The 25,452-nt window shown below is 51.2% G+C and overlaps 9 protein-coding genes across 9 annotated transcripts; 4 read left to right on the forward strand and 5 right to left on the reverse strand.

Moving 5' to 3' along the window:
- Positions 1–130: 130 nt before the first annotated feature.
- On the forward strand, positions 131–3,907 carry N7533_007044 (uncharacterized protein; the record flags this gene model as incomplete). The annotated part of the gene is made up of 5 exons (XM_057103694.1): positions 131–1,208; positions 1,272–1,519; positions 1,573–3,205; positions 3,264–3,362; positions 3,414–3,907. 5 exons carry the CDS (start codon positions 131–133, stop codon positions 3,905–3,907), a joined length of 3,552 nt encoding a protein of 1,183 aa, XP_056958651.1.
- Positions 3,908–4,889: 982 nt separating this feature from the next.
- Positions 4,890–7,782, reverse strand: N7533_007045 (vacuolar protein sorting-associated protein 35; the record flags this gene model as incomplete). The annotated part of the gene is made up of 4 exons (XM_057103695.1): positions 4,890–5,816; positions 5,876–6,852; positions 6,908–7,545; positions 7,646–7,782. 4 exons carry the CDS (start codon positions 7,780–7,782, stop codon positions 4,890–4,892), a joined length of 2,679 nt encoding a protein of 892 aa, XP_056958652.1.
- Positions 7,783–8,816: 1,034 nt separating this feature from the next.
- Positions 8,817–11,190, reverse strand: N7533_007046 (acetolactate synthase catalytic subunit; the record flags this gene model as incomplete). Its single annotated transcript, XM_057103696.1, has 5 exons — positions 8,817–8,887; positions 8,953–10,638; positions 10,706–10,773; positions 10,872–10,970; positions 11,027–11,190. 5 exons carry the CDS (start codon positions 11,188–11,190, stop codon positions 8,817–8,819), a joined length of 2,088 nt encoding a protein of 695 aa, XP_056958653.1.
- Positions 11,191–12,261: 1,071 nt separating this feature from the next.
- N7533_007047 (uncharacterized protein) lies at positions 12,262–14,004 on the forward strand (the record flags this gene model as incomplete). The annotated part of the gene is made up of 3 exons (XM_057103697.1): positions 12,262–12,914; positions 13,005–13,886; positions 13,968–14,004. 3 exons carry the CDS (start codon positions 12,262–12,264, stop codon positions 14,002–14,004), a joined length of 1,572 nt encoding a protein of 523 aa, XP_056958654.1.
- Positions 14,005–14,438: 434 nt separating this feature from the next.
- N7533_007048 (uncharacterized protein) lies at positions 14,439–15,710 on the reverse strand (the record flags this gene model as incomplete). The annotated part of the gene is made up of 1 exon (XM_057103698.1): positions 14,439–15,710. One exon carries the CDS (start codon positions 15,708–15,710, stop codon positions 14,439–14,441), a length of 1,272 nt encoding a protein of 423 aa, XP_056958655.1.
- A 126-nt stretch (positions 15,711–15,836) lies between these two features.
- On the forward strand, positions 15,837–18,518 carry N7533_007049 (Mcm10/DnaG-type zinc finger protein; the record flags this gene model as incomplete). The annotated part of the gene is made up of 2 exons (XM_057103699.1): positions 15,837–15,900; positions 16,153–18,518. The coding sequence occupies 2 exons, from the start codon at positions 15,837–15,839 to the stop codon at positions 18,516–18,518; spliced, it is 2,430 nt and encodes an 809-aa protein (XP_056958656.1).
- An 887-nt stretch (positions 18,519–19,405) lies between these two features.
- On the reverse strand, positions 19,406–20,929 carry N7533_007050 (uncharacterized protein; the record flags this gene model as incomplete). The annotated part of the gene is made up of 3 exons (XM_057103700.1): positions 19,406–19,973; positions 20,038–20,103; positions 20,163–20,929. The coding sequence occupies 3 exons, from the start codon at positions 20,927–20,929 to the stop codon at positions 19,406–19,408; spliced, it is 1,401 nt and encodes a 466-aa protein (XP_056958657.1).
- Positions 20,930–21,592: 663 nt separating this feature from the next.
- On the forward strand, positions 21,593–23,378 carry N7533_007051 (uncharacterized protein; the record flags this gene model as incomplete). The annotated part of the gene is made up of 6 exons (XM_057103701.1): positions 21,593–21,889; positions 21,943–22,326; positions 22,662–22,993; positions 23,054–23,096; positions 23,149–23,251; positions 23,308–23,378. 6 exons carry the CDS (start codon positions 21,593–21,595, stop codon positions 23,376–23,378), a joined length of 1,230 nt encoding a protein of 409 aa, XP_056958658.1.
- A 455-nt stretch (positions 23,379–23,833) lies between these two features.
- Positions 23,834–25,451, reverse strand: N7533_007052 (histidine phosphatase family protein; the record flags this gene model as incomplete). The annotated part of the gene is made up of 4 exons (XM_057103702.1): positions 23,834–24,269; positions 24,322–24,426; positions 24,491–24,608; positions 24,665–25,451. The coding sequence occupies 4 exons, from the start codon at positions 25,449–25,451 to the stop codon at positions 23,834–23,836; spliced, it is 1,446 nt and encodes a 481-aa protein (XP_056958659.1).
- Position 25,452: the final 1 nt, after the last annotated feature.

Here is a 25,452-nt window from a genome sequence, read left to right on the forward strand (position 1 = left end):
TCTCCGCTTTGGTCGTTCATTCTAGTCACCCCACCCACCTTGATACGAACTCGTCTCTCTAACCGACGACTTTGTGCTGGTCATAAATAGTCATACTGCTGAGGCAGTCGCTCCAAGCTTCATATCCACCATGATGACGCATGCATCGGCCGTTCCGGCGCCATCGACTAATGGTGACGCGCGGGGACCCTTGAGCCATTCAGCAATCGATACCATGTCAACACCAGCCCCCGCTGTGAATCGCAAGAAGCAAAAGCGCCGACAGAAACAAGCCGCTCGCCTAGATGCTCACTCCCACGGCGATCCCACTGACGTCGCTGCGGCCGAAGATCGACATTCCGACGATGACATTGCAGACCACGATAGCGCGGACTTTGACAACCATGAACCGGATGATGTCTATAAGAATGGAGACCTTGGATCACACTCCCACCCCTCGCTGCCGAATGGACCCGACGACCATCACGAACATTTAACCGGCCATAAATCCAAGAAGAAGAGAAGCAAAAAAGGCCGCTCGGATTCGCACACTCTCGCTGACGGCAGCTCGACACCTCTCTCTACCCCATCCGCTTCATTCTCTCACCCACCACCGTCGCACTCCCTCCCGTATTCCGCCACCCGTTTCCCCGCTAAGTCCGCTAAAGAGAGCAGTATCTGGAACCAGTCCTCTTTGGAGGAGCGCGAGAATATTCGAACTTTCTGGTTCGAGTTGGGCGAGGAAGAACGCCGTCAGTTGGTGAAGGTAGAGAAGGATGCCGTGCTGAGGAAGATGAAAGAGCAACAAAAGCATTCTTGCAGCTGTACTGTCTGTGGCCGAAAACGTACCGCCATTGAGGAGGAGCTTGAGGTTTTGTATGATGCGTATTACGAAGAGCTCGAACAATATGCCAACAACAACCAAGGCTCCTTTGATGAAGGTGCCCCGATCATCCCCCCGCCTCGATTGTACCAACCACCCCTACGATCACCTGGCCAACATACTCGAACCCATGGCCAATTTCACCCATCACGGGGCAGAGTCCAGGAATTACCCGAAGATGACGACGATATTGAGGACGATTATGACGAAGAGGAGGAAGAAGAGGATGACGAGGAGGATGAAGACGACGATGAACTTTACAGCGATGACGACGAATTTGAGGATGAGGAGACCCGTGCAGCTCGTGCAGACTTCTTCGCATTTGGGAATAGTTTGACGGTGAAAGGTGGGTGCAATAATGGCTTCTCTTCTGGAAGCTGGCTGTTCTAACTATTTGAAAAATTTTTAGATGGCATTCTTACCGTGGCGGACGATCTTCTGAAAAACGATGGCAAACATTTCATTGACATGATGGAGCAATTGGCCGAGCGTCGAATGCAGCGTGAAGAAGATACCCAGTACAATATCGCCGCCGCCCATCAATCATTCCATGCTGGTCATAACCACGGCCCTCTCGACGACGAGGACTATGACGACGACGAGGATGAAGACTATGACAGCCAAGAAGAAGAGGAAGAGTTCGACGAAGACGAGATGGTATGTATCTGCCAAGTCTCCGTAATGTTTAATCACGTTGACTAATTATGTAGGACGCCATGACCGAAGAGCAGCGCATGCAAGAAGGGCGACGGATGTTCCAAATATTTGCTGCCCGAATGTTCGAGCAACGAGTTATGACTGCATATCGAGAAAAAGTCGCCGAACAACGCCAGAAGCAGCTCATAGAGGAATTATTGGAAGAGGAGAACCGGAATGAGCAACGGAATGCCAAGAAAGCACGAGAAGCTCAGAAAAAGAAGGATAAGAAGCGGTTGCAGAAGCAAGCCAAAGAAGAAGAGAAGTCTCGCCGAGATGCCGAGAAAGCAGCCGAGGAGGCTGCAGCGAAAGCGGCCCAGGAGAAGAAACTGGAAGAGCAGCGACTAAAGCGTGAAGAGCAAAGGAAGAAGCGCGATGCAGAACGCAAGGCCCAAGAGGAGGAGCGTGCCCGCAAAGAAGCCGAAAAGCAACGTCGCCTAAAGGAAGATCGAGACCGACAAGCCGAAATCGAGCGTAAGCAACGCGAACAGAAGGACGAGAAAAGGAAGCGTGACGAAGCGAAGCGCAAGGAGAAGGAGGAGCGAGAGGCCCGAGAGAAGAAGGCAAAGGAGGACCAGGAGAACAAGACTCGAGAAGAGCAGGCTAGAAAGGACCGCGAGCTGGCTGCGAGAGCCGAACAGGAGTCCCGAGAGAGGTTTGGAAAAGCATACGCACAGCCTAAATCTGCATTGCACGTTGGTTCTATTCCCCTGATACCGTCGTCTCTTCCGCCGCTCCAAGCTGTCCCTGGACCTCTTCAATCGCCGCATTATTCAGTGGCTTCGCCTGCTGTTCCTAAAGCCTCGACTCCTGCCAGGCCACGACAACCGTCTCAGCAAGGCTCTCACACATCCTCGCCGCATTCGCAAACTACTTCCTCGGACTTTCCTTTCCAGCCCTCAATCTCACCGCGCTCTTTGGCACAGTCGTATTCTGGAGCTCCAGGCATTGGTGGGAGACCGGGTCACCAGCAGCACCCGCCTTTACACCATCCTCAACCTTCTGCCCCTTTATCTCCCCTAGGCCGCACCAATCCACCTGGTTTCCCGGGACTGGGCGGCTTACCATCAAACCCACCCGGTCTACCTGGAATGGGGGGCCGACCGATTCCCCCAGACTTGCAAATGTACTCTCCAAATTCTGGGATGATGAGCCATCGTGGGTTCGGCGGCTCGGGTGGAATTCCTGCGCCGCCTGGAATTAATGGAGTCCGTCCTATACATCCAGGTCGCGGGTTCCCGCCCGACCTTGGACACGGTCTCCCATTCCCAGGACATCATGGGGTGCCTGGCGCATTCCCTATGCAGCAACCTGGCTTGGCCAAGTCTCACTCACGACAACAGTCTGGATCATTCGAGCGCTCTCCTCTAGATTCAACTGGTCAGCCTTTCCCAATCTCACGACCAAGTCCGATCAAACGTCCTCCAAGCACCGCGCAGGACCACCATAATGGCGGGCATGCTTCTTCCCGGCGAGATGTGGATGATTTAAGTACGCAGCTCGGTAGCAGTGCACTTCTCGATGATACAGATGATCCCTACTCGTCAAAACTCTCCCAGTCGTTGCCTGGTGCTTCTGCACCGGGACAGTTCCCTCCGCCATCGAGGGCCAGTTTTCAAGGATCTTCTTTGTTTGCAGAACCCCTGGGTGAGTCTGCGTGTCAGCACAAAATTCCGAAAAGTGAACTAACTAACTTGGATACTAGGAGCTAAACATGCGCCTTTTGCAACTGGTCCTGGTTGGGGTGCTCCTGCGCCCTTTGGTTCCGCATTCCCTGGTGCTTCTACCTGGGGAGTAGCGACTGGTGAGAATAAATCTCAAATTACTACTAAACATGTCGCTTATACTTATATAGGAGGGAGCGGGTGGGCCCACAATCACAATGCCTTTGCCGCCGGCGGCCATCATCGCATTCACACGACTCGACCTGTTACAATCCGCCTTCTTGTGATTCAAGCTTGCAAGCATCTCAACACGATCAACCCCCAGCCGGGCTCGGGCGGCTACCATGATGTGAACGCGGTTCTCAGCCAGGTCGGACAGTTGCGCCCATCTAGCGAGCCCGCAATCTCACTCGGTGAGATGCTCGACATCTGTGACACGGAAGGTAGCCCTCAGAATGGCGGTGGATCATTCTCCATCAAAGAAGACAAGAATGGCCAGTACGTAAAGTTTGAACCGGATACCAACAGTGCGATGGGTGGCCACCGAGGAAGCATTGTACCAGGTGAAATTGGCAGCCCAGTCCCTGGAAACAGCAATCCTGCTGCTTTTGGCGGACTTGGTGCACCCTCTGTATTCAGACAGTATTCCTCCCCCCCGACTGGACTGTTTGGTGGGACTTCCTAATCCCGCCATGTTCAACGAACGGCCCTCGTTTTCATCATGAGCCTGACTTCGAGTTGCAACCTCGGTGACCTTTGTCTTCTTGCGCACTTATTTTCTCCCTATGGAAATGATTTCTGGAATGCCCCCCTTTACCCCTTACCTCTTACCTTTTTTCCCTTTTCTTTTTTTTCTCTCTTGTCTCCTTTCCTTTTCTGAATTGAAGCGTCACGGATTAACGTCTCTCATCCACACGTCCTCAAATATTTGATATGTTTTCGCTGCTATGGGTTTCATCTGATCGGGTTTTCGTTTTTGAATGTGTCCAAGTTGGAATGACTTGAACTGGGGCATCCGGGTTTGCTATTGTGTATGGTATGATCTACTTCTTTACTGGCCTTTCTGCATTATGCAGCGATATCCGTGGGGATTGGGACAATCTCCCTCTCCATCATTGTCCTTGACTCAATTGCATGATCGAAGGTTTCTTCTTCGTCCTTTTTCCCCTGATCACCTGCAAGCGTATCCCCTATGGAGATTTTTTTTTAGTAGATACCTATGTATCCAAGATGCTGTTTCACCTCCCCCCAGGGCTCCCGATCGCATCATGGATGATGACGGAGCCGCGTCAATGCATTCCAAGGGAAGGTTGTTTAATAGTCCTACCCAGGTAGTATTATGGGTGCTACCAGGAGCAATTTATCACTTAAAAAAAAGTTCAAGGGTCTGGAATTATCCAGAGACGATAGTACAGTTGTATATACTCAAACGAAAAGAACAAACCATCATAGCAGAGGCCGGCTTCCAGAAAAAAAAAATAAACGAGACGTTAAAAGAAACAAGGAAAAGGCTCACTAAGGGATTAGGAACCAGATTTACTGAGACCAAAGTAGCCCTTCATACAGATACAATGGTCTTGTACTCAAGATATGAGAGTATCATTCCGGTTCAAAACATCGAGTTCATCGATGGATTGAATCTAACAGAGGAAGGCACGCGATCGGATCTATTGTCGTTCTGTGACGACACCTTCGTAATCTCTAGAGCGAATGTATGCCAGCGTACGCTCGAAATGACGCTTGGGACCCTCGAGATTAGGGTTAGGGTCATCTTCGCTGGTTTGCAGATTGGAGTGGATAAGCTCGATGAGACCATTGAGATACTTCGTGGTGACGTTCTCATTTTGTTGATCGAAGTAGTAGACGTAGCGGTTGAGAATCTCGACGAAAAGCTCGACGGAGACAGCGTTGTCCATGCAGGCATCGGCGACACGGAGAGCTCGTTGGAGACACTCCAAAACACGCTTTCCGTCGCGGTAGAGCTGTGGTAGCGTAAGCATCGCAATCGGAGATGAATTAGTGGTGGTGAAGGGTCGATCACTTACGTCCTTGGGTTCCTCCTCCTCACGCTGGGGATTCTCCACTACCCACCAAAGGTGACTTGCAAGGTAGACTGCCCGGCATTGGTCAGGCTTCTTGAGCAGCTTGCTTCCGTGCAGAGCGGTCTTGGTGATTAGAGTGTCGTAATTCTCTTTGCAGAAGCCACGAGTGCCTTGCAAAGCACCGGCCACAACACAGACAGCCTGGAACTGAGCACGAGAGTCGCTGATGGAGTCCTCATAAATGGTGAAAGCTTGAGCGAAGAACTCGTAGCTGACCTCCTCGAAGCCTGTTTGGTCGGCAACTTCACCACACATCACGAACAACCGGAGCGCCAGGTCTGCACAGCCAGGGTTCACCCGCTGGTAGAGATTGTTGACACATTGGTGCATGAATCTATAGAGAACGGAGGACTGCGATTGCCAGTTATCGTCGTAGTGTTCACGGGACTTTAATTTGCGAGCAAGGCGGATAGAGGCTGTGATAATGGCGGGTGTGGTGTATCTAATGCGCTCATTACCATCGCCGTATGCTTTACGCGTGGCTTGAAGAAGCTGCCCAGGACATGTTAGATGTATGATAAATGCGGTGATTATAGTTTTGAATATCTTACCTTGAGTTGGATATCGTTCTCCGGTGCTTGGATCAAGTGTACCAACCTTGCAAGCCAGCCTTGTTCCTCGATTGTCTCATCTGTTTCACCTCCACGCCGTTGGGCCTGTGCTCCGGGGTATCCTGCAGATTGCTGCATACCCTCTTTGATCAATACTCTTGAGGCTTGCAGCACACGGTCGAGATTTTCGGTACTTGTGATAAGAATTTGGTTCTTTAGGAGACTCCGAATGATCTCGCCAGCGATAGATCTCCGGGTAGGGTACGACTGTGATGTCAAAAGCGGCAGGTAGTGTGGCAAGGCCAGTGCTGTAAAGATAGAGACATAGGCGCGGAGTGGAGCGTTGAGGAGGTGGAGTATGTGCTGTTGTGTGGGTGCTGAGTGCAGATCGGCGTGATCTGTGTACTCGGCTGTCTTTTGAGTAGCGAAGTCAAGGACCTGGTCGACATACTCTAGCTGTCCTGGGTAGATGTTGAGCGCCAAGTTGACAAGAGACACAAGGAGGGCCATGGTATCTTGAATGGGCAATGCTCGCGTCTTGATCAGGTTAACAACCTGTTCATAGAAGATATCGTACAATTTCACTTCTGCAGGAACCTCGGACTTCTCTTCTATCTCGCTCTTGCTTTCATCTTCTTCCTTTGCCGACTCCGACGTCTCCTCTGACTTAGCCGTTACCTCGGTTCCGTTTTCCGTGGACGGTTGTGCGGTAGCAGTCTTGCCCGATTCGATCTTCTTCGTCTCCTTATCGATTTCCAGTTTATGTAACAGCCGAGTAACGGCTTCCTCCTCGTTTTGCTTCCTTGTGTCTGGCTCGGCATTGGTGTCGGAATCCTTTGATGCATACGTCGACAAACGGTCCATCAATCCAATGACGATTTTCTTAAGATCGACGTGCGGGTTGAGCCGGGCGATGGCGGACAGGAGCTGATCAAGAGTGTGAAGATGGAATTCATCTGGGAACACCTTGGTGATGACTATTGACCAAGTCAGTGGATAATTCCTCTTATCGACTCCAATTTGAAGCCTTACCTTCTAAAAGATATTCCTGCGCCAAAACGTCGCGGCATTGCACCACCTGCTCTAGAAGTGCCTGTAGGATTCCTGTCTTGTATGTTTCAAGGTCCACCAACTGGCTGAGACGGACAACATTGCTGCCTACAAGCAACTCCAGCTCGCGTCTCTCTTGTATCCGGCGCTCGCGTTCTCTCGAAGGACCTTGGTGCTGCAGCCGAACCCAGAGCTTATTCATTTCCACAAAATTGGTCAAGACGAAATTGATCGAGTCTTGCAGATTGCCCTCCGGGCCATCGCTGGTGCCAGAGGGGAGGTAGTCTCTTGCCTGTCCGGATAAGTAGTATCGCAGGAAGAGGCCACGGATCGGGTGCTGCACACCCCGGCTCATCTCCATCATATCTTTCATAATCTCCTTGACCGGCGCATCCTGGACCGACATATAGACTGTGCCCACAGTGATCATCAAGTATAAGCGTGGAACTATGTTTCCAGCATATTGCACAAGTTCGTATAGGTCCGCGAGGTGGTTGACCGGGTGGTTCTCCTTGAGGTAGACGGAGAGGTGTCGCAACGCATCGAAGACCGCCATGTACAACTCATAGTACTGTTTTGGGCCAAGGCTGGGGGTTCTTAATTCGGAAACAAGAGTTGATCTGTAGTCTCGCGCCCCGGGGACGCATCAATTAGCACACGGGAGTCATCGTCGCGCAGACCCCGGAGATGGCTGCCTTGGGGGGGTAGAGAACAGCTTACCCGCACTTGAGCGCATCCATGAGCTTGCCGGGAGTTTCTAAGCATTTGCGCATCAGGGCTGACTGTTGCCTCACGACTCCTAGGGCCTCCTCAAGGAGGCGGGTTTGGTCCTCGGCGACCGGCGGTGGGCTGGACATCTTGGAGAGCGGATGAGGGGGAGCTGTGGAAAACAGAGCAGGCGGTAACACCTGGGGTTCAAAGCAATTGTTCAAGCCGAGAGAGATTTCAGCACGGGCGCTCAGAATGGCAATTCATAAAAGAGAAGGAAGGGTGGAGGAGTGAGAGTGGGAGTGGGAATGGGATGGGAGTGGGAGCGGAGGAAGAAGAGGATGAAGTGTCGAAGTGTCGGGGTTAAAGGTTAAGCTGATCTCATTCGGGTTAAAGCCTTCCTTTCTCCCCACGTCACTACCTCAACCACACCGCAATGGAGTCAACCCTCTACCCATTCAATATACAACGACTCTCTTACTATATACATTTGAGCAATGGATGGGTTCATACATCGCCGCATCTTCAATGTGTAAATGCGTTTTGAACACCTCGCTGGCATCTTCACACAAGACAATCTTTGGCTGGAGTTCTTGAAGCATATCAAGTCGAGGAAACTGCTTTTAAGGTCATTGAGTTCAATTTACCTAGCTGAAATCTATTACATTACAGACATTCACTACGAAGTCAACGGAACAGCATGAATATTGTAAACAGGCTCAGGCAGTGGAAGATTTCCTTAACTTTGAGCTTATAATTCGAGTAAATGAACATTATATACACACAGGGAGAACGGCGGCATAAGATGGAGAAAAATCCCGAGATCGTGACACAACAACCACAATGCATGCCTGGTAGAACTCCACATCGAGGCAGCCCGGGGAAGGAGAGATAATCAGGGAAGTAACGAAAACATGACCGAGCATCTCGCCTGTCAGACACCGCGGCAATTTTACCATGCCATCTTCAACCAGGGCGACGGTGTGGTGTTTTTTTTTAGTAAAAAAAAAGAATGTGATTTCTTCCTTGTATTGAGGAAATTCCGGGTTCGATCAGTCTCAATTGCTTTTGGTGAACCGGCCAAGAAAACGCCATGGATATCAGTGGGAAAAAATAAATGACGGCCAATATAGACAGGCATCCAGGGTGGAGCGAGTTAGGATGCCAGTTTAACTAGCGTGCTTTAATCACGGTAGTTGACGGCGAAGTCGACGTTACGCTTACGCATAACCTCCTTGCGGTCCTTCTCCTTGGCTGTAAGGATATAGTTAGTAATTTGGGTTTCAAAGTAAAATTTTGGAATCAAGAGTTTTTCTTACCTTCGTCGTAAACCAGGAACTCGTGCAGACCGTGGCCGGCAGGGACCATGGGCAAGACGGGAACCTTGCGATCGGTGATGACCTCCAGGAGGGCAGGGCCATCTTGCTCAATCAGCCACTTCAGCTTAGACTCGAGGTCAGAGGTCTTGGAGACACGCTCAGCAGCGACGCGCATGGAGCGGGCCAGAGGGACGAAGTCAGGGTTCTGCTGGTGGGTGTGGGAGTAGCGGTCCTCGTAAAACAGGTTCTGCCATTGTGTGACCATACCCTGCTCCTCGTTGTTAAGCAGGAGGACCTTGACACCGATACCGAACTGAGCAGCAGTGGAGAGCTCAGTCAGGGTCATGTTGAAAGAAGCATCACCGTCAATATCAATCACCAGGCAGTCGGGGCGAGCGACCTTGGCACCGATAGCAGAGGGCAGACCGTAGCCCATCGTACCAAGACCACCGGAGGTGATCATGGTACGGGGCTGACGCCAGCGGAAGTGCTGAGCGGCCCACATTTGGTGCTGACCAACGCCAGTGGTGATGATGGTCTTGTCCTTAATGTCGGCGGTCAGGTTGCTGAGGGTCTCAATAACGGCCTGGGGCTTGATGGGGCCATCGGTGGTCTGGCGTTCGTACAGAGACAGAGGGAAACGAGCCTTCCAGTCGTTGATCTGCTCAAACCACTCAGTACGCTCAGGAACAGCGTTGACCTGAGGCAGAAGGAGGCGAAGATTATCAGCGCAGTCACCCTCAACAGCCTCGGTAGCCTCGACGACCTTGTTAATGTTCTTGGGCATGATCTCGAAGTGGACAATACCACCACGGCCCTCAGAGGCAGCCAGCTTAGCCTGGGGAGCAAACTTGGGGATGCTACCAGTGACACGATCGTCAAAACGAGCACCAACGGCGATGATCAGATCGGCCTCCTGCATGGCCATGTTAGCGTAGGCAGAACCGTGCATACCGAGCATATGCAGAGACTTGGGGTCCAGCTCGTCAAATCCACCAAGGCCCTGGAGGGTAGTAGTGACGGGGATCTGGACCTTGTCCGCAAGCTCCTTCAGGATCTGAGGGCCATCGGGGCGGGCAAGAAGACCCTGACCAACGTAGAGAACGGGCTTCTTAGCGACGTTGACCAGGCGGGCGACGCGAGCAATGCCAGCATCAAGAGACTTCTTGCTCAGCTCACGGGCAGCCATGGTAGCAGCACTGGGGAGAGAAGGAATGGTGCTTTGCATGGGGATCGGGTTGCGGAGAATGCTGGCGGTAACATCCTTGGGAAGGTCAACCAGGACGGGGCCAGGACGGCCGCTAGTAGCGATCTCGAAAGCCTCCTGGATACGACGGGGAAGTTCTGCAACGGACTTGACCATGACGTTCCACTTGGTACAGGCGCGAGAGATACCAATAACATCGGCCTCCTGGAAGGCATCAGTTCCGATGGCGCTGGTGACGACCTGACCACAGAAGACAACCATGGGGGTACCATCAGACATGGCATCCTGCATGGGAGTAATTGTGTTGGTAGCACCGGGACCGGAAGTGACAAGAACAACACCAGGCTTGCCAGAAGCACGGGCATAGCCCTGTGCCATGTGACCGGCGCCCTGCTCGTGCTTGGGGAGGATGAAGTCGAAGTGTTTTGAGTTATAGATGGCATCGAAGACGGGAAGAATGGCACCACCAGGGTAGCCGACTGTGATAGCAAGGTGAGCCAATTGGATCCATTGGTATCCCAAAGCAGGGAATATATGATGACTTACAGACGTGCTTAACGTCCAGGCGAAGCATCATTTCGTGGAAGATTTCACCACCGCTCATGCCAACCATACTGTTTAACATTAGCCTCTCGGGTTCATTGAGGTGGTCCGCATTGATGTCGTGCTGTAGCATGTCGAGACCAGGATGGATGAATCGAGAAACACCTACGAGTCATCGAGCTCAGGGAGCTGGCGGGTTTGCAGAGGAGAGACCTCATTGCGGTGAGGCTCTTGGTTGAAGGCCGGGCTGGGAGCAGGTCGGGATCCCCTAGGTCAATGGTGTCAGTAACACTGGGGTGATTCAGCACCAAATATCCGACTTACGAGGTCGCGGTCGCGGTGCTTTGGGCCCGTTTCTGAGTAGAAGAGCGGTGGGGCGACGCAGCCGAGGCCACGAACGAGGTCGAGAAAGGCCGACGAGCAGAGAACAGCTGCCTCTGGAGGTGAATGGAGCGCCAGGCGCTATTTGAAGGTCTGAGAGGCATCATCATGACCAACGACAGCCCAGGGAGTGAGTAGAGAGGTACCGCGAAGGTAGAGAAGTGATAATTGCCCTTGCCGTGAATCTTCCTGGGGACGAAAATCGCCTTAAACCAAAACCGACCGCTCTGACTCAAATTTCGGTCTTTCTGATTGGTCCGTTTTGCCTCCGCGTCTCCGACCTCGGCGAGTCACGTGTGGTTATCATATTGTCACGTGATATGGTCCGATGTAGGCAGTGCGATCTACATAGTGTAGCTACCCTAGGGTAGGCAATCAGCCGTTTGGGAAGGAGAGTCCGTGGTAGCGGCCTCTAGTATGTATCTTTATATAATGAAACCCAATGCAACATGAACCTGAACCTAGTGGATCTACCCTGGTTTCCAACTTGAAGGTTAGCCGGGTCAACCATTGCCCGCTTCTGCCGATCGTGTTTAGCCGACATGACGGGCCATAATTTCTTTTCCCGAGTGCGATGTGGATTACCATCCCGATTTCTACGGAAAGCCGGGGCTAGTCATTCGGCCCGGCTACAGACCGTGCAACTACATTCAAGGTAGGTCCTGCGACTAGTTAGCTAGGTACTGGGTTGTTCTTTTATACTAGTAGTACTAACACTTCAAGTTCTATCACTATGAGTAGGTATCCATGGATTAGGGCTAGATTTTATCAGGTTCAAGTTCCTTTATGGAGCATGAATATTCAAGTTGCAATGCCAGGGCCCAGTACTCCTCAGTGCGAGGTACGGCATAACATTGTATGACATAGCGTTTCACGCCACTTACATCTCCCTGAAATCGAACAATAGAACAGCACTGACCACGCCCCCCCCGCAAGAGCCAACTAGAAAGGGACACCGGGGGAGGATGAAACCTTCCCCCACCAACACGCATTTTTCCGGGGACTTTCATCGCGGGGCTTGGCAACCATCATTGTGCCGCTTTGGGTTATGCGCCCCGCCATTTTTTCCTGGAGTACTCCGTACGCACCTTTGCTTTCCACCTTTTCTTTCCTTTTCCTTTTCCTTTTCTTTTCATCTTTCTTACATATCCCCCTAGAAAGCAAAATATCTACCCGCCATGTCATCCCCGGAGCTGGTCCCACAAACCGAGTCCATCGCGGAGGTTTATGCCACTGACGATGCCTCCGTTAACTTGGTTGCGCCGGAGCACCAGCAGCGCTGGTCTGCTCTCATTCAGCAATTCAACAAACAATATAACCACCGTCCCGATTTCGTCGCTCGCAGTCCCGGTCGTGTGAACATCATCGGCGAGCACATTGACTACTCTCTCTACGATGTCCTGCCTACCGCTGTCAGTGTTGACGTGATTATGGCCGTCAAGGTCACCCCCGCTGCCGCCTCCGGCACCACCATCAAGATTGCCAATGTGAACCCGGAAAAATTCCCCACGCGTGAATTCTCTGTGCCTCACGATACCGATATCGAGATCGACCCCAAGAAGCATGAGTGGATCAACTACTTCAAGGCCGGCCTGCTGGGCTCCTTGAAGTTCCTGCGCAAAGAGAAGCCCGATGGCTCCCTCATCCCCGCCAGCATGGAGATCCTGGTCGACGGAAACGTTCCCCCCGGCGGTGGTATTTCTAGTAGTGCCGCGTTCGTGTGCGCCAGTGCGCTGGCCGTTATGAAGGCCAATAATCACAATGTATCCAAGCAGGACCTATTGGATCTGGCCGTTGTTTCGGAGCGCGCAGTCGGCGTGTACTCTGGTGGGTAAGTATACTTGACTTCTATTTTGATTCTCCAAAAATCGGAGAATTGGACAACTGACAAGTAAAATGCTAACCAAATGAATTTCTCCAGCATGGACCAAGCTGCCTCCATCTTCTCCAAGCGCGGATACCTCCTCTACACCCAATTCTACCCCGTCTTCAAGGCCGAGCATGTCCCCATTCCCACCGCCGACGATGAAATCACCTTCCTTATGGCTCAGAGCTTTGTTACCTCTAACAAGGCCGAAACTGCCCCCCGCCACTACAACCTGCGTGTCGCAGAGTGCACCCTCGCCGCCGTGATCCTGGCTAAGAACTTCGGCCTCACCCTCCCCAAGGACAACAGCTCGCTCGGCTACAGTCTGCGAAACTTTCAAAACCAACTAATGACCAAGGAAGGCCGCCTGGGCGACCCTCTCGAGTACCAGATTGACTCCGTTATCCAAGCCACCCAGGACCTCTTCACCAAGGAGGAGGGCTACACACGCGAGGAGATGGCCCAGCTCCTCGGCATCACAGTCTCAGAGCTGGAGTCCAAGTTCCTCTCCGCATTCCCTGTCCAGGCTGATCGGTTCAAACTGCGCCAGCGTGCGCTGCACTGCTTCAAGGAGGCGCGCCGGGTATTGGATTTCAAGGCTTGTCTTGCCAATGCGTCCAAGCTGGATGAGAAGCGCATTCACTATCTTGGTCAACTTCTGAATGAGTCTCAAGAGTCTTGCTTTGCTTCATATGAGTGCAGTGCTCCCGAGGTGGATGATATCTGTGCTATCGCGCGCCGTGCGGGCACATGGGGTAGTCGTTTGACTGGTGCGGGCTGGGGTGGTTGCACCGTACACATGCTGCCCCAGGGCAAGGTCGAGGCAGTGACGACTGCCCTGCGCAACGAGTATTACCTGAAGAAGTTCCCCGACATCAGCGCCGAGAAGCTGGACCAGGCTATGGTTATCAGCAAGCCTTCCAATGGCTCGTTTGTGTATGTTTTCTCCTCTCCCTCTGCCCCGTAGGCGGCTCATTACTTTGAGCTCCAAGACTAATAATGGTGGTTTCGTTTCAGGATCGCTGGCGCTGCTATTGATGGGGTTGCTCTTTAAATTGAATAAGATATTTCCAGCCTACTTTCGTTGGTCTGCAGATTATAGAAAATCTAAACCTATTTCAAGCCTAGATCCTTTCTTAGTGCCCTGTTGCACGCTTCGTGAATTATTTGACAGTGAATGTGCAGTTGTTGACAATTATATTCGGGTTATGCAAGCTCCGATGTCGCTTACAATCCAATGCGCATGCACATACCTCGGCGCAGACCTAAAACTGCCAAGAAGAGGCACCGTTCTGCCGTTGACCCTGCAAGGGGTTACTGCAAGGTACGCCTGGAAAGCTTCGGAAATTGGAGACGTTGTGATGACCGAGACTTCAGAAGCGCTAGATACCGCAGTTTTAAAACGTGCTTGCGTCTTCACAGACGCGGCGCTTGTTCACTGCATAATACAGTGATGTTGGGGATGGATTGCCGATCACAATTCGATAATCAGGTCTTCTTCTTAGGAGCGGCCTTCCCAAAAAAGTCGCTCATCTTCTTCATGCCGGTCGTGTTGACCTTCTTCAGATCGCGAACGCCACGAGACTCTAAAGCCTTGGCCTTTTTATCTTCATCTTCCTTCTTGCGTTTCTTCTCCGCGCGAGACTCCACTTCCTCGTCATCCAGACCGCGCTTGCGACTGAAGTCGGTCAGTGTACGCGACGCGAGGGCTTCAGCGCGGAGCGCAGCGATTTCCCTAATGCGATCCGTCAGGGGCTTGAAATCCAGAGGGCTCTCTGGGGACGCGAGCATCTCGTCAATTCGAGAGCAGAGGGTGGCTGGCAGATATGAATCTTTCATGAACGTCAAAGCAGTGGAGACTCGTTGCAAGTGAACGATCTTGTCCGAGGTAGAGTTGTCCGTGGGTGGCTGGGGAGCTGGTGTAGATTCGCCTGCTGGCGTTGACACGGAAGGTGTTGCAGATGTGGCCGCTGTTGATGGGGAGTCCTGTTCCTCTGATTTGCAGCTTGCATCTCCATTGACATGTACCTGACCGGTGAGGGCATCCTCTCGCTTGACCGACATGAGTGGCGGGGCCAATGGCTGGCGAACGAACCGCTCTTCCAAACTGGCAGGCAGCCCTTCAGTCGCCAAACGATCTGCCTTTGCGACCAATTCATTGAGTAGCTTTGCTTCGCTGAAGCGTAGCATCTTCTCATCCCCAGCTTCCACAGTATCGCAAATTGCTTCCGCGCGTTTCAAAAGGGTGCTGCGGAAGGTGTCATCGTAGAGAACATTGCGGAGATGTTGTGGTAGGTCGTCGTTTGAATCGATGATATCGTCCAGTGGCTGGAATAATGATTGACCCGATTTAGAGGTGGCATTGAAGAGAGCAATCAAAAAGAAGATTGAATCAATTGGAGTTGCCACCAGGAGTTCGGCCTTCTTCGCAATTGAAGTTGTCTGGGTATTGGTTTCTTCGTCTGGCGACGCGGTCGTCGTTTGACGCGTGCGAGGGGTGATTAGAATGCTGCGAGGCGCTGTAGTAGGCGAGGCGATCACGGTAAACTCGTAGATACCGCGCTCCGGACAGAAGAAGTAACGAGTTAGCTCGCCCGACTGAGGATTAGGAAGGGAGAGCAAGCGCGCATTAGCACTGGTTGAGGATGGCAGGATGAAAGTCTTGCTGGGCTTTCCAGCAGGGGTCAATTTCTGCTTCTGCTCGACCTCAGAGATCTCTTCAGTCTCGTTTGCAGGTGCAGATGCTCTTGTACGAGGCATTTTGTGGGGAGAATAGAGGGATTCACGGGGGGGGGGGGGGAAACATAGAGAGATGCGGCGTCAGAGGGTTAAATTAAAAAGGGAAACCGCGAGACGCGCCCCGACGCGCGCGGATCGAATCGAATCATGTGCGGGCTGCCATGCAGGGTGATCCCTCACATTCGCAAAGTCGCCCTTCTTGTCAATCCTGGTTGGTTTCACAATTGTGCCTTTCAGGGTTTTCTACACCCCTACGGACTACCAGAGCTAAATATTTACGACTGCTTTTCACCACTTATATCTTTAATTTGCGCGGCCGTTGAAACGGCAAAGAGCAGCGGGGGAATGACGCTCCGTGGTGATCGCTTCCTATAAAGATACCCGAGTCTCGACACAAAAGTGAGTCTTTCTTGACAACTGGAGGAGGAGAATGGTCTGCTAAATGGTCTCTTCTTTCATTCAGTGGTTGACAGCGCGTGGCCGCCCAAGTCGCCCCGCGACGCCCTCCTCAGCTCGCCTGGGGGCCGAAGGAAGTACCAGGACATGCAACACCGCCGAGAACTCCAGCCGTCTCCCTTGAAACGTTCCAACACCACTCCTAATTTCCGATCAAAAGCTAGTCAAATCCTGGATGAAGGCGAAGACGAAGATGAGGGAGAGGAAGACGAAGAGACCCTGCAACTGCGACTGGCTGAAATCCAGGCTCGTCTCAAGCTAAAGCAACTGCAGAAGAGCCGAGGCCGATCCGATAGTGCGACTTCTTACATCGAAGAGGGGGAGAGTAGGCGCACTCGACCTGCCTCTGCGCTTGCTTCATCGTCACGGACCCTGTCCTATTTTTCCGAGCTAAGAAGCCCTCAAAATACAAAACAGAAAGCACGTACCGATGAGGTTCAGGTTCCCGCGTCGCCTCAGAAGCGAGAAGCTCCCGCGCCAGATCCTTGGTCTCCACGAAGGTATCAGATGGGCATCGACAAAGGCTGGAAGGCAAATGATGTGTCACTGAAGCGACCCCCACGGCCAACGAGCCAACTCGGAACAAGAAGTGGCGCAATGTCCCGTCCTGGCGATGTTTACTCGCCCAGGCCACAGACGTCGCCTGGGGGTGGAGGGATAAGCAGAATAAAAAGTTTCAGTGAGCGCATGGCGGAAGGTCGGGCCACGGAGAAGTCTCGCCTAGAGCGAGCAGAGCGAGCAGAGAGAATCCAGGCAAACCGAAGTTCAGCATTCCAACTGGATGAAGCTGAGGTTGAAGCATTCAAGACTGCGGCTGCGAATGAAATGCCACCGCCTGCACAATCTACACATCGGCAGCCAGAAGTGCACCATTTTAGTCGGGAGGAAATCATGCAGACTCTTGCGAAACCCGGAGGTGTAAAACGAAGTCAAACAGCTCCCAATCTGAAAGATCCCTCCGGCTCAAACAAAAAGCCATCCAACGTCCGCCATCATTTTACTCAATCAGGAAGGAGTCCAACACACAAGGATTCCAGCCAAGACGAGCAAAGTGCTGGAGAAGCTACCAACCAGCCGGACTCTTCTAAATTCGAATCTTACTCCGGCATGCACCTGACAAACCGCATTCTTCCTCATTCTTTTTTGAGCCGCAACCTGAGCGACAAAAAGGTTCTTCGGATACCCGATCTACTCAAGATAGTCAAGGCACCATCCTTCGAGCTCCCCGAGGAAATTGATACGGACTTTGTTGTGTTTGGGATACTTGCATCGAAGTCTGACCCGAGGCAGGTCAAGACCCCGGCAAATAGCACCAAGAAGGAGGTGGATTCCTACGACGAGGGACGAAATAATACCGATAAATATCTGGTCTTGACTCTGACCGATCTGAAATGGACTATCGACGTGTTTCTTTTTGAAACCGCATATACTCGCTACTACAAAATGTCGGAGGGAACTCTCGTTGCAATTCTGAACCCTACGATAATGCCTCCACCCAAGCATAAATTGGATACAAACCGATTCAGTTTATCTTTGAATTCTTCAGACGATAAAGTCTTGGAGATTGGTTACGCTCGAGACATTGGCTACTGCAAGGCCGTACGGAAGGATGGTAAAAATTGCTCATCCTGGCTGGACGCGCGGAAAACCGAGTTTTGTGAATTTCACGTTGACATTCAAGTACGGCGGACTCAGGGCAAGCGCATGGGAGTCAACTCCAACACGGGGTATGGCCCCGGCGGTCGATCTGGCTCACGGATCATAGACGCGGTGGATAATCGCAGTAAGAACCCTAACAACTGGCGTCGAGATACTGGCTCCACGAAAGACTTGAAAAATCCCGGCGCCCAGTATGATGGAGGATCTCAGTCACTCTACTACGTGGCACCAGCTGCCAATCGCGGCAGTCGCACATCATACCATCATGGTGCTGCGAACGGATCTGCAGCGGCTCTGATTGACGCCCATGATGACCCATTCCTTGCTTCAGGGATGATAGGGCGTGGCCAGGAGAGCAAGGAACAACGAATGCGGCGACGCTTGGCCACTCAGCAGCGTGAACTTGACATAACACGCAGGCTTGTCACCACTCGTGCTGGCCCTGGTGCAGATTATCTTCGAACCCGAACTGGTAACGACACTCCTCAAGGCGGGGAGACGCCTAGCACACCAAAGGCTCAGCCTGCAGATCATGGTTTCAATCTATCTACCCTGGGCATGGCAAAGAGTGTTCGGTTGAGCCCCCAGAAACGTGCCCATGGCAAACCACATGGAAGTGGCGTCAAGAAAACTCGGTTCATCACATCGAAGGGGATCAGAGAGGCTGGGCGAGAAAGCTTAGGAGCTGGACCCGAAGCAGCCCAGGGGGGGTAGACGGGTTCTATCAGATGATGACGATGATGAACTGGATATCATTTGATACCGGAAAAAGCTGTATAATAAGAAAAACCCGTTTTCAATCCGCTTTGTCCTACCCTAACGTGTCACGAAATAAAAGAGCCTCTTTCGTCCCATACGGCAAATCATTCCAAAGAGTCGAACCTGTTGGACAGCATTTCAAAGTTTCTGAACTTGAAGCCAATTACTTCTAACATTCAAGTTTGATATGTACTACTATTTACATGCAGAGAGAATGATATGAACAAAGCCGCCAGAGATATTAGTACTCGTGTAGTAGTAGTGAAAGACCACATGAAAGGGTTCATTTAAATTTGAAATAGTAGTTACTTCAACCAATCCATTGGCCGTGGAACCATCTCCTTCAACAAGGACAATAAGACCAACAGAAAGAGAGCAACGCTAAAGTAACCACAAAAAGAGTGACAAAAAAACGAACCACTATGAGCCCAAACGCCTCACACCCTGTCATCCCAGAAAGCTCCAGAAGCACATGATACCTGGTATTCCATTTTCCCACGCCACAACGCTCGTGCCAGGGGAACAAAAAAAATAAGAAAGAAGCGAACATGAATCATTATAGATAGAAGCAAATCGAACCGCAAAGTAGGACCGAAGAAAAAAGCGTGAAAAAAGCAAAGCAAAAGAAGCAAAGCCATGAGTATCTGCAGCAAATCGCTGTGCTGCAATAATTGTTGTAATCATGGTTCCGAGTGAGAAGAGTAAAATGAAGTCTCTCAGTAGTAGGAAGAATGCAGTGAATGGAAGAAGAAAAAGACACCGCTCAGTCAATGCATCATATGTTGGATATGCTGGCTTTCTGAAACAGAAGATGATATGGATTTAATCAGCGACGAAGACATTCAAGCAGACTGAGACTCGGCGACTGCACGAGTGCTTCGAGTCTTCTTAGGAGCAGGAGCACTCGGGCTGCCAGAGCGCAGCTCACGCTTTGTAGGAGAAGAACCTTGAGACCCAGTCTCATCAGGTGTGGGTTTTTGTCGTAGCCAATGATCGAATGGGCTAGCACGCTTGCGTTTGTTGTCAGAGATGATGGCTGTGGCTGTTGGTGTCACATCAAGCTCGCCACCGTAGCGAGCAGCTGAACGGAGGTTGCGGGTACCGCCGGGGGCCCGAGGAAATTCTGGAGACTGTGGAGTGTAGGGAGATTTGGAATCCTTGTGTACGACCTCAGCCTCAGCATGGCACTCGTCATCTGTGGCTTCTTCCTCGGTCGGAATCTGGGGAGCTGCATGGGGCTTTGGTGCAGCCTCGGCAAAGAGGCGACGAGGTCGGATAGAAGAGCGTGTTAGAGACTTCACGCCGCTAAGATCGGCATCTTGCAACAGATCAGGACGCGCAGCGAACAAGCCCAAATCGTCGCCCTCATCAGATGATTCTCCGAACTTGTTGAAGACCTTTTTACCTCGACTGAGGAAGATGTCATGTTAATGAATGATTTTTCCCAGAATGATTCCACGGGACGATAACTTACAAGATCATTGTCATACCACCAGCACGGGCGATCGCATCATCCTCGGTGAATTCATTATCATCACAGCTGTGAAATTGTGTTAGCGACGAGTGAAATGAGGTGAGGAAAATGTGCGATAAACTTACTCAGTGAGATCATCGCGATCATACTGATCATGTTCATCGTATTGCTCAAATCGCAAATTTCCATTGTGTGTCTTGTCCTGTTTGCGAGCACGCTTGCCAGCTTTGGGTGCTTCGGCAGAACCAGAGAACACTGTCTCTTCGACCTTGGCATTGAATGGAGTTTCCATATCAGTGACTGACTTTGGGATTTTGTCACGGGAATCTGTGTAGATTTGGATTGACTTCGAAGCGGGAGCTTCAAAGCTCTCCAGCGACAAGGGAGTGGATTTCTTGGGGCGTGTCGAAGATTTCGTGGGGAACAATGTACGCGAGGCGGATGAAAGATCGGAAGAAGAAAGTTTCCGTTTGGAGGGGGTTTTGGCAGGAGTTGGTAAAGCTTCATTCACTGTTGTGCGAGATCGGGGGTTGGGAGAGTGAGAGATGCGGGAGGAGAGGTCGTAATCGTCAAAAGCAATAGACGGGATGGAGGCACCCGTACGTTTCCGAATATATGATTTGGAACTATTGCCTGGAGCAGAAAGCATCTCATCCCCATCAACTTCTATCGACTGATACTTTCGCGCAGCTTGCCTCGACCGGGCCTTATTGGGAGAGCTAGGGCACACAGGTTCGGGAGTCTTATCGGCAAGTCTCGATGCCCGCTGGTTAGCAATTCTGGCTGAACACCTGGTCGGATATGGCTCATATTGATCATAACCAGAGCCATGGCGAGGCGCGGCCGGAGTACGCAGAGATGACGGAGAGGGCGGAGGAGGAGTTGCAGCCATATTGGATAAATGAATTTGACGGACGACAAAAAGATGTTTCTCGCGCCAAATCCACACTTTTGACAGTGGTTTTTTCTTTCACAAGGGGTCGGACCAAGAGTGACACAAGAATCGAGGTTTGCGTTGGGATGAACTGGAACAAGGTTGAAATGCTGTTCAAGGAACCTTTCGAGATTGATGACGAGTCGGACGATAATTCAAGAACGAATAGATTCGGATATTGGAGACAGGCGACGCAGAATTTCAATGCGAAGACACGGGTGAGAGAGTTGAAGAGGAGATTTGCGCAAAGAAGGGATGAAGTCCATTCAAGGGCGCGGCATGTTTTGGCGCCCAGAACGAGGTGGCTGGTCATGAGGCGGTGAAGGAAATACCGCCTCATTTCATTCGCCCCGCCCCGCGCCGATTAACATTGACGATTTACCGTTTACTCTGCCTTGGGTACTCCGTACTCTGTATTCTACCGAATCTGCGGGATTTCCGTGGGTCCTACCAACAAACTCCCTTCCCATTCGTCTATTGGTTTCAGGGCAATCTTTTGAAGAACCAAGGTTGGGCCGACATTACTATTTGTTGATTTTGTTTTGCCAATTTTCGACTTCGCCAACCAGAAACTACTCACATACCTCGCGCCCCTCCCCCACCACAAATTGGCATTTTATCATGGCCGTCCGATCTACCGCCGAGGAAATGGAGAGGCTTCAGCTCTCCGATGAAGATACCGAGGATCTCTGGGATTCTCCCTCTAAAAGACAAACACGCCAGACCTTCAAACAACGACCCTCCGAGGAGCACATTGCCCCAGAACCTCGGCCAATCCAGGATAATAGCGACAATGCCTTTGATCGCGAAGAGGCCCGTGAAGCCGCTCTTCATAATGAGCTCCAAAGTGTGCGAAACATCAACGAGGTTCTTGAAGGGTTGCTTGGGAGCATTGATCGGGCCAAAGGAAATATGGAGGTATGTCTAGCCTTTCCGATCGATGTTAGAAAGACGTATCTGACCTTCTCAAGACTGTGTCAAATACAGTCACCTCCGCCTCGACGCTCCTTAACACATGGACCCGGATCCTATCGCAGACCGAACATAACCAACGGTTGATTCTGAACCCCAATTGGCAAGGTGCAACACAAGATGTCGCCGATATAGAGAATGAGGCTATTGAAAAACAGCAAGCGGCAGAGCGACGAACACGAGCACTCCAGGAACAACGTGAGGCAGCAGCACGTCGGGCAGAGGAGGAAGAACGAAGACGCGTCTTGAACCCCAAAAGTGGTCGCGGAACCAGTCGGGGAACTGTGCGAAGTACCGGTCTTGGTAGAACCCCCAGCGTGAGTACCTCTCGAACGGGAGCCACGCGTGGCTCATCGACAGCGACTGCAGGGACTCGCCGGCCCGTCAGTGGGATTGCCAGGGGAAGTGGGATCGCCCGTGGTAGGAAGCCATGATCAAAAAACAATTTTGTTTTTAATGTACCATACCTTATGCCATTTCATGAACATAAAACTCAATAAATATGATACCCACACCGGACCATTAAAGTCAATTAAGACTTGAATCTTCAGTCAGTAATTAGTTGATAATTAGTTGGTAGTTGTGGCCTAAGGCACTCCTACCTAAGGTTAAGTTTGGAACGCGACACGCGCCGATAGCGATAAGGAGCTTTCTCCCCGGCCGTGAGTTGGTGACCTCCCTGAGGGTCGAGTTTCCCCAGCTTCACTTCTATCTTCAGTCACACAAAATGAACTTCGCTCCTTACCAGGACGAATCACCCGAGCTTGAAAGGGCCCTGTCCCCGCCAAACCTAGAGGGTCGCGTCAAGTCCCCTAACCTTCGCTCACCCCGGGCATCTGCCGACTTACCATCGCCGGGTCATTTCGCAGGAGGTGGACATGGCAATACTGGCTTTGGACGAGATATTGAAGGCGGTCATGTGAGCTTAGGGGCATTTGAGACCAGCCTGCCGATTCGTATGGATGTGGAAGCTATGCTGGCATATGTGCTTCTGCCTCCAGCCGGAGGAGTGTTCCTGCTCTTGGCCGAGCACAAGAGTGATTACGTTCGGTAAGCAATCACATTTTCGGGTGGGATGTAATCAGATGGTCGATTTAACGACAATTACAGATTTCATGCGTGGCAATCCAGTATGCTTTTCAGTGCTATCTTCGTGAGTCTACTCGGCTGTGGCATTCCATGGATCTTATCTAACCTAATACCAGGTCATCCATCTCATTTTCGCCTGGTCTTCTTTCCTTTCCTGGACCCTATTCGTAATTGATATCCTACTCATTGGGTTCCTCGGCATGCGAGCTTATCGTGATGGTAAGTCCAGTCCCCCATGCTCGTCTCCAATACGGCTTACACTAACACCGCCTCAGTCGATACATTAGATCACTTCGAGGTTCCTTTCATCGGCCGTATGGCTAACTCCTTCGTGGACAACGAATGATCCTATTTAGAGGTGACCATTACTGCGTTTGAATGGCTCAACAGGCTTCATGTGTACTCGAAATTTCTGGCCGGAAGACGCGTGTTTTTGCTCCATATACCCCTGTCTGTCGGTGCTTTCAGCTTTTCAGAGGTTGGCATTTTCAGCCTACGTCTTTCTTTTGTGGATATATATACATTTACGTACCAGTTCCTAGGCGACAGGCGGGGCCTTCGCAACGGCTCTCCTTTAATAACATCTGTTCCTCCGATGACTCTACTACATTTCAATGAAATTACGTTCTTCCCAAGGTTTCTACCTAGTAGTATGATGTTTACACTACAAGGCCCAGGCGTACGACTTGCCAAAATAAAGCTATAAAATTGAATCTCATATATCCTGCCTCGATACAAGAACTTCGTCGAATTCACTGCTGGTCACTGCTTGAGTTGTATGTACATTCCAGATCTCCTTCATCACTGCATAGAGGCGCCTTCCTGGCACGCAACAGGCGTGGTGCGGTAGTTCAGCTTCGTAGTAGTGTTGTAATTCCACCAAAAATCAAGAGACTGTGGGTATGACGAAGGAACCTTGCAAGTAGACTTGTAGTCAACAAGATTTCTTGAGACAATCGAGGTATAATCACCCAAAGAGCAGGAATAGCCAGGGCCAGATGTGCACTTGTTAAATGGAAGCACGGCCTCATTGAGTACCAAGCGAACAAATGAGCCTGCCTTTGATAGCGATGTGGCGTTGCAGCTGAGACGTTCAATCGTGAACCGACCACCCTGAGGAACGATGTCGCCAGTGGTGTAGGGGTTGCCAAATGGAATCCGGTCCAATGGGAGGTCTTCGTCTGGAACCAGGACACCTAGGGCAGCCAGAATAGGTGTGATATTTGTGTCATGGGCACTGCAATTGTGGTTAATATCAGGATTTTGAGCTCGGAACGGGGGTAGCATACAAGTTGAGGTAGAGAGGGGATGCCTTCTCAGGGCCCTGGTTAAGAAGGGTCAAACTGGCGTTGGCGTAGACAGAGCCAACAGCCGCCATATTTTTGTCACCAGGTCTACGAATAATTAGCATGATTAGATATAGAATTTCGGGTATGAGTATTAAGCAGAGTTATTTACCCAGCGCAGTAAAAATAGTTCAAGTCTTCGACGTAGCCGAAGCTCACCCACTCGTCCTGGGTGAATACATTGATCCATTCTGAGAAAGCACGGGCATTAAGTTCAAATGAAGCCATGGCTATTTGATGGGTTAGGACGAAACGACAAATAAAGAGAAATGAGGAATAAGCTCACACATCAGGTAGTAGACATCCGATTCGTTGAGACTGAGACCAGGATTTTGAGAATTCAAGCGCGCAGCTGCAACTTTGAATTGTGGCATGAGATTGGTCAAATCATCACAAGTGGTGTAATCATTGTCGGTATCACAAGAAGGGGTCAAGCTGTTGGCTCCCATGCTCTCCGACTCGGAAATAATATTGAGAGCTGCGTTTGTCGAATAGTTGTATCCAAAGAAGCCTTCCCCGAACTTGCGAGCAGTGGCAATAACGCGCCCATATCCACTGCTCCAAAATGGTACAACGGAATCCTCGTCCAGCAAGTGGCCGTATCGATCGCGGTACTCTGCACCGTGGGTATAGGCATCCAGAAGACCTGCGTAGGGCCCGCTGGAGGTCTCGGCGTTGTAGTAGCACTTGTTGGGAACGTAGTAGGACCAGTCATTGTAAAAGGAGAGGTCTCCCTTGAACTCTTCAACACCAGAGCTTTTCAACTTTCCCAGTGTCTTTTCGATTCCCTCACCGAGTGCCGGTGACGGGTACCTCTCTCCATGTCGCCTGATCATGATCACTTGGTCGACGGCACAGCTTTCCGGTGGATCGCGTGAGATGCCGAATGATCTTCTCTCTGAATAAGGTCCATTGCCACCATAGTGCTTTAGAATGCTATATCCATCGCGAAACTCCTGAGAGAACTGCTTCTCAAAAGGAGACTTGGTCACAGAGTCACCATACGACAGAGCCGTAACTCCAGTAGTGAGGCCCAAGGCACACACAATCCCCGAGACAAGATGGTAAGCCATT

The sequence above is a fragment of the Penicillium manginii genome (assembly GCF_028828005.1).
Source record: "Penicillium manginii strain IBT 31320 chromosome Unknown utg000005l:1.0-5665137.0:1.0-5668048.0, whole genome shotgun sequence".
Taxonomy (NCBI): Eukaryota; Fungi; Ascomycota; class Eurotiomycetes; order Eurotiales; family Aspergillaceae; genus Penicillium; species Penicillium manginii.